The 6,211-nt window shown below is 40.6% G+C and overlaps 1 protein-coding gene across 2 annotated transcripts; it reads right to left on the minus strand.

The window, feature by feature from the left end:
- Positions 1 to 583: 583 nt before the first annotated feature.
- Positions 584 to 5,306, minus strand: wdr45 (WD repeat domain 45). 2 transcript variants are annotated; one of them, XM_058618112.1, is made up of 11 exons: positions 5,179 to 5,306; positions 4,846 to 4,954; positions 3,439 to 3,513; positions 3,249 to 3,353; positions 3,049 to 3,154; positions 2,860 to 2,954; positions 2,523 to 2,602; positions 2,224 to 2,432; positions 1,239 to 1,340; positions 986 to 1,131; positions 584 to 892 (listed from the first exon to the last, which is right to left on the minus strand). In XM_058618112.1, the coding sequence occupies exons 2-11, from the start codon at positions 4,892 to 4,894 to the stop codon at positions 783 to 785; spliced, it is 1,077 nt and encodes a 358-aa protein (XP_058474095.1). In that variant the 5' UTR covers positions 4,895 to 4,954; positions 5,179 to 5,306; the 3' UTR covers positions 584 to 782. The 2 variants fall into 2 exon arrangements, with proteins under 2 accessions (XP_058474095.1, XP_058474097.1); XM_058618114.1 differs by lacking the exon at positions 5,179 to 5,306 and having other exon boundaries at positions 4,846 to 5,150.
- Positions 5,307 to 6,211: the final 905 nt, after the last annotated feature.

A 6,211-nucleotide genomic window follows, 5' to 3' on the forward strand; every position in this document is an offset into this window, starting at 1 on the left:
ACTCTCGACCTCGTTGCTTCGCTTTAATCGTTTCATCGCTGTCAGGTTACAAAACCCACAACCCTCTTATTTGCGTCATTTCATTTGAAAATTGAATTTAGCCGAGCTGAATTTGAGTCACAGACGAAAACATGTTTTGTTTCGACCGCCGTGACGTTTCATCAAAAACTGTTAAATGTTTTAAGACGAGATCAGAGGCAGTTTTTCAGAGTGGATTTTAAACCAAATGGTGGTAAAATACTGTGAAATTTCATATTTAATATAGTTGAAAGTGAGATCATTTTCCGAACCTTATTGCTGAGATTTGTTTGTTTTTAATAACGTGCATAAAATTAAGTTGGAATTAATTTACCAAACATCTTTTGTTCCTGAAATAGTGGTTTATGTGAAAGCTACACTTTTTTATATTCGTTCCTCTGCTTTCAAACCTGCGAGAGTGAGGAAACGGCAGGAAAACATAAGTGGATTATTCCTGCCTTCATGCTCTTCCTCATCCTCGACAATCACACGTGAAGAGTGAACCCCAGAGAAAGTTTGGACGATCTCTCGGATGTTTCATCTGAAAACTCATGATGCGACATCGTCACAGGATAATAAAACAGACTTTATGTTCATTCATACGTTCACAGATACACGTGATTAGAAACACAACTTTTTAAAGAGCGAGCTTCAGCAGTAAGTCCGTGTTTCTGTCTGTCTCCAGAAAACAACAATAATAATAATCATCATCATCAACTCTTCCTCGTCTCTTTTCTCTCTTTCTCTCTCAGTCTTTGTTTTGCTCAGAAGTCGTCGTCATCACAAATGTCCAGATAAACATCAAAGGCCTCGCGGTTACAGTTTCCGTCGGGGGTGAACACGTACTTGTGGAAAGTCCCGTCCACACAAATGGCTGCGGGGGAAGAAAATCAAATTTAAGACACAAATTCACGCCTAAATGGTCAATTTAACGCTCTCAACACTGTGTTTCCACGCGTTTCCTCACCGATGACAGAGTTGACGTTCTTGGACGTGTTCTTTCCAAAAGCGCAGATACAAGCACATTCAGCAGGAACGGTGAAGCTGGCTAACGACCACTGACTGTCCACGTACTGACCGATCACTGGACCCACCTTCCCCACACGAGCCAGTCTGAAGAGAAGAAGAGGGAAACACAGACAGACACGAGTTCAATTTAAAGACGTTCTTCACCACAGTTTAGGGGCAAAAAACAGAAGATGTGGAGAGTTTGTTCTTACGCAGAGCGGCGGTTCAGTTTGGTGTCTTTCAGCGCAAAGATGTGAACGGTGCCTTTATCACTGGAGGCGCAGAGGAACGAGGAGTCGTGACTGAAGTTGATGCTGAATAAAAACAAACAAAAAACATCACAACTGGACCTGAAATTTAATAACCTTAATACAATTCAGAATAACTTCAATTTAATCCATTTAATTTTATGTCCTGTCATTTTTGTTTTATTATTTCTATATTTTTTATGCCGTTTTATACAGCATAAAAAAATAAAGTCATATTGTGACTACGTGCTTATTATCTCACATATTTGCATATAAATGGAGAAAAGCATCGGCCCAAGCACTGACCCCTGAGGTACACCTCAAGAAACATCACATTCACATTTAAGTGGAAAACAAAAAATGAGGCCTGTGCTATTCTGCAGCATATCGTGAGGTAAACTTTGCAGACGTGAACATCACCTAAGGTGCAGTGCAGAATAAAGCCAATGGGTGGCAGCGGAGGTCAAGATGACACGGTGCAGCACATATCTGAAATATTTCCATTGCTCTTGCTGTTTAACGTTAATCAAACACCTTTTATGACAAAAACCGTCATGATTCAAGCTTGTTGTGTGTATCGCAATATGTAACATATCATGATACCCATCGCATCATAAGGTTGTAAAAAATATTCAGACCAAACGTGAAGAATTAGCCAACTTACTAACGAGAAAACCTTTACTTGTTTTGAGCGACAGCAGGAGTCAGGGTGCGTTCCATTTGTAGTCAAAAAACTCAACATTTCTAAAGGTCAAGAACTCGTTAATAGCTTCATTTGTTTCAAAGTATATAAGTCGTAAATCAGACGTTTGTGTTAACGAGCGACGTCACTTACAGTTCCAACGTCCAAGTTCAAATGTAAATAGAATGCAGAATCAAAGATCCCACCACCTGTGTCGACTGTGACACTAACAAAGCTTCCCGTCCGAGTTCCGTGTTGGAGACGTACCAGTAAAGCGTGGCCGGGTCGGTTCCTCTGCGCAGCTCCACCAGTTTGTCTCTGGTCGTGGTGTCAAACAGACGGATGAGCGTTCCTTTGCGAGAGGCCGAGGCCGCCACACTGCCGGGCTGATTCAAAGCCACACAGGCGATCTCACTCTGGTGAGCGTTGATGGTGAAAGGAGCAGACGATGTTCCGGGTTTGGTGTTGGACAAGTCCTAAAAAAATCCAAACAACAACAACAATACATATAATAAGATGTTGAATGTAAATGATTAATTGTGTAAAGTTAGGAGTTTGTAACTCACCACCAGCTGCAGGCTGCCACATTTATGACCTGGAAAGACCAGCAGCTGTTTCTCCAGACTGGGACATAAATCACACAGACCTGCAAGAAATGAAGAAATGAAATGTTTGGTAAATTCATTAAAACGTCATTTTATTTATGTTATTTCAGACATAAATTGTCTCTCAGCTAAATGTACTTGGGGATTCATAAAAAATGTCCTGCGACCCATCGATGGGTCCTGACCCACAGTTTGTGAGGTTCTGGTTTGTTTTTCGCCTTTATTTACAGTTATACAGTTATCGTTATATCCAGCAGGAAGCAACGACAGATTAAAAATGTCTAAACGAGTCTTTTACCTTTGGGATTGTCTCTGGTGTCAAACTCAAACAGTTTGGCAGGTTTGTCAGGAAAACTGTACACGTAGATTCTGTTCTTTAACACGATGATGATCCTGTTAAAGAAACAAACAACAGAGCATGACGTCAGTCACATGACACGCAGCGGGACGAGAGCGCGAGTGAGTGACACTGAGACACTGGACTCACTTGTCGTGTCTCATGCGGACGGCCAGGACAGGTTTGGTGAAGGTGAACTCCAGGACCAGCTTGTCTTTGGGGTCACGTGACTCCCGAGCGTCGTCCCAGATCAGCACTGGAAAACAGACAACAACAAAGCTGAACATCTACATTCATGATGCATTCACTCTATACGTGAACACATGAACACTGGTAATCAGATTACTCACCAGATATTTCGGAGAACTTGGGATTCACTCCTCCTCCGACGACGGCCAGCAGGTTAGATCGATGCAGCATGGAGCAGAGAGCCACACTGCCAACCTGCTCGTGATCTACACACACACACACACACACACACGTTTCATTATTTAGTTTCCAAGTGTCAGAGAAGACAGTGACGGTCAGAGCAGGACTCACCCAGGTGACCTTTCTCCATCAGAGGCTCCACATTATAAATCCTGACCCCAGTCTCCATCGCACAACAGAAACAGCCTATAATCAGAGAGCGATGAACACATGAATGTACATGCACATTAACAAAGACACCACTACAGCACATGAACTTAAATTGTTTTGTTTTGTTTATGATTGCCTTGTTGACTATGCTGTTACAATCTTTCTAGTAATAATTTGATGTTATGATTTCAGATTTTAGCATCTACTTTTTTATGCTTTTTTTGTTTATTGGAACTCAACTTTCTGATGTTGTGTTTCTTTAATGACCTGGCACTGAATTACAGCACATGACTGGTCATTTTTAAGCTTGTGAGCAGTTTTTCAGAAAGTTCTTTCAGACACATGAAAAGAAAATGTCTAAAATATGCATTTAGTTGTGTTTAAACTTGTGGATTTTAATCACATTACATATCGACAAAGACGGTTTTTCTTTGACCCCAAGTCGGACACTTCCACTTCCCTGTTTTGTTTTTGTTTATGCGAGTTTGACTGTTCATATATCAGTCATTGTCTGATTTATGGAGCATTATTTTCATACAAAAATTGGGAGAACACATTTTTATGTCATGGTGATAAAAATATAATCTTTTTATATGTATATATATAGAGTAGATGAAATCAATGAAGCAACCTGAATTTCCTCAGTGTTCAGATTCCTGCACATTTGTGCTATATTTTCATATAAAAACATAATATTTCAGAAATGTTATCCACCTAACAAAAGACTTGCATTATAAAATACACGTCAGTTTAAACCACGATATCTCACTGAAACTGAAGTTTGTAAACCACTCACTCTCCCACACCAAACCCCATAGAGAAAACCAGTGATTTTAGCTGGCGGGAACACTGGAGCTGCTGGTCCGCGGCTGCCTCGTGTGGTCACTTTGTGTCACTGAGGTAAATCCGAATAAAGGATTTTAAACCCCGAAGTGACAAAATAACACATTTGAACTTGGTGATGGAGGCAGAAGTGGATCAGCAACTCCTGTGTGTGTGATGTTAAAATCACTGATTTTCTCTATGGGGTTTGGTGTGGGAGAGTGAGTGGTTTACAAACTTCAGTTTCCTGTTGGAAAAGTCTGTCTCACAGTGAGATAAAGACGTGAACATGTTGTTATGACATCGTAGACTTAAACTGACATGCGTCTTATTAAGTGAGTCTTTACTTTAGTGACTAGTCACTTTTTTTTTCTACAGGCAGCCATGTTTTCACTGAGGGTGAGAGTGCCTGTCAGTGTGGTTCTCAACACAGGGGGCGCTCACAGCTCTGACAATGTGTCAGGGATTCAAACCTCCACACTAAACTAAACATTTAGAGTGAATGGATCTGAATTGTGAGCACTGAGCCTTCAGTGTGGTTCTTACTTTGGTCCTGGTTGAACTGCAGGCTGTTTACTCCTCTCTGCTGAGTCATGGCTGCGGGAAAAGCAGCCTCACTGCGCTGTTACAGCTTCACCACGACTGAAACAACAACCTGTGACACGGCAGACACACACACACACACACACACGGACGGACACACACAAACACACACAGACACACACATGCACACACACACACCGCGGGTTGAGCAACACTCCGCCACTAGCATCGTGCTAGCATCCTGCGCTAACACGGGCTAGCATCAGTTCGCAGCGGTGTAAACCACGGGTGCGCTCGTCTTTTAAACTCCTTATATGACGTAAATGAAAGTCTCACCATGAACACGACGAGTGACGTCACCGCCGTGTAGGTTTAAAGGGCGGGAAAAGAAGACACAATCAAACAAACAGCGACGGTGATGGAACGCCGAGCTTTGTTTTTGTTTTTCAACGAAACGTCACGCTTACGTATTTCCTGTTTTCTTCCTGCTTCCGGTTTTGATTTACAAATTAAACCAAAGCGACTAAACCAAATAAATAAGAACAGAGAACATTTTTAAATATATTCTTAAATATATATACAATGTGACGTTAGTTGTATCAGTTACTTTCCTCTTATAAGGTTAGGAAGACACTGGTTTTCCCTGTTAAAATAATACTAATATTTTGTATAAGCGGTATCAGTAGTAGAAGTATTAGAATTAGAAATATTAGTTGTTTCTGTTGAGCGTTATAACTCAGAAAGGAGAGATTTTGACGAAATTGTCTGGGAATCATGTGTTTGTCATGTGTTTCAGTCATGCTTCAATTAGTTTGAAACAGATTAGGTTTAAAATTTAGTAATTAAATCTAAATAAAATAATATTAACCATGACGGGACTGGTGTGATGACATAAGAGTAGTAACAGTGATCTGAGTTTGTCAGATGGAAACAAATGAGCACAGAACCAGAAACTTTCTACACCAAAAGAGAAAATCAGTGATTTTCAGGAGTTGTTGATCCACTGCTGTCTTCATCACTAAGTTCAAATGTCTCATTTTGTGACTTTGGGGTTTGAAATCCTTCTTTCAGATTTACTTCAGTGACACAAAGTGACCACCACGAGGCAGTAGTAGACAGCAGCTCCTGTGTCCCTGCCAGCTAAAATCACTGATTTTCTCTATGAGGTTTGGTGTGGGAGAGTGAGTGGTTTATAAACTTCAGTTTCCTGTTAGAAAGGTGTGTCTAACAGTGAGATAAAGACGTGAACATGTTCTTCAGATATCGTAAACTGATGTAGATTTTATTGATTTGATTTTAGTAAAAAATTAAATAAGCAGAAACTTTGGAAACAAATAAACCAGAAACTTTCTCCTTTCTTAACTTATCA

Source organism: Solea solea, chromosome 19 (genome assembly GCF_958295425.1).
Source record: "Solea solea chromosome 19, fSolSol10.1, whole genome shotgun sequence".
In the NCBI taxonomy this organism is placed as follows: Eukaryota; Metazoa; Chordata; class Actinopteri; order Pleuronectiformes; family Soleidae; genus Solea; species Solea solea.

Bases quoted from the DNA above. Each gene is read 5' to 3' on its own strand.
- wdr45 (XM_058618112.1), bottom strand. From the start codon at position 4,894: ATGACTCAGCAGAGAGGAGTAAACAGCCTGCAGTTCAACCAGGACCAA. The intron at 3,155-3,248 runs GTGAGTAATCTG...TCTGTTTTCCAG, and splicing joins CAAGTTCTCCGAAATATCTG to TGCTGATCTGGGACGACGCT. The intron at 2,955-3,048 runs GTGAGTCCAGTG...TTTCTTTAACAG, and splicing joins GTCCGCATGAGACACGACAA to GATCATCATCGTGTTAAAGA.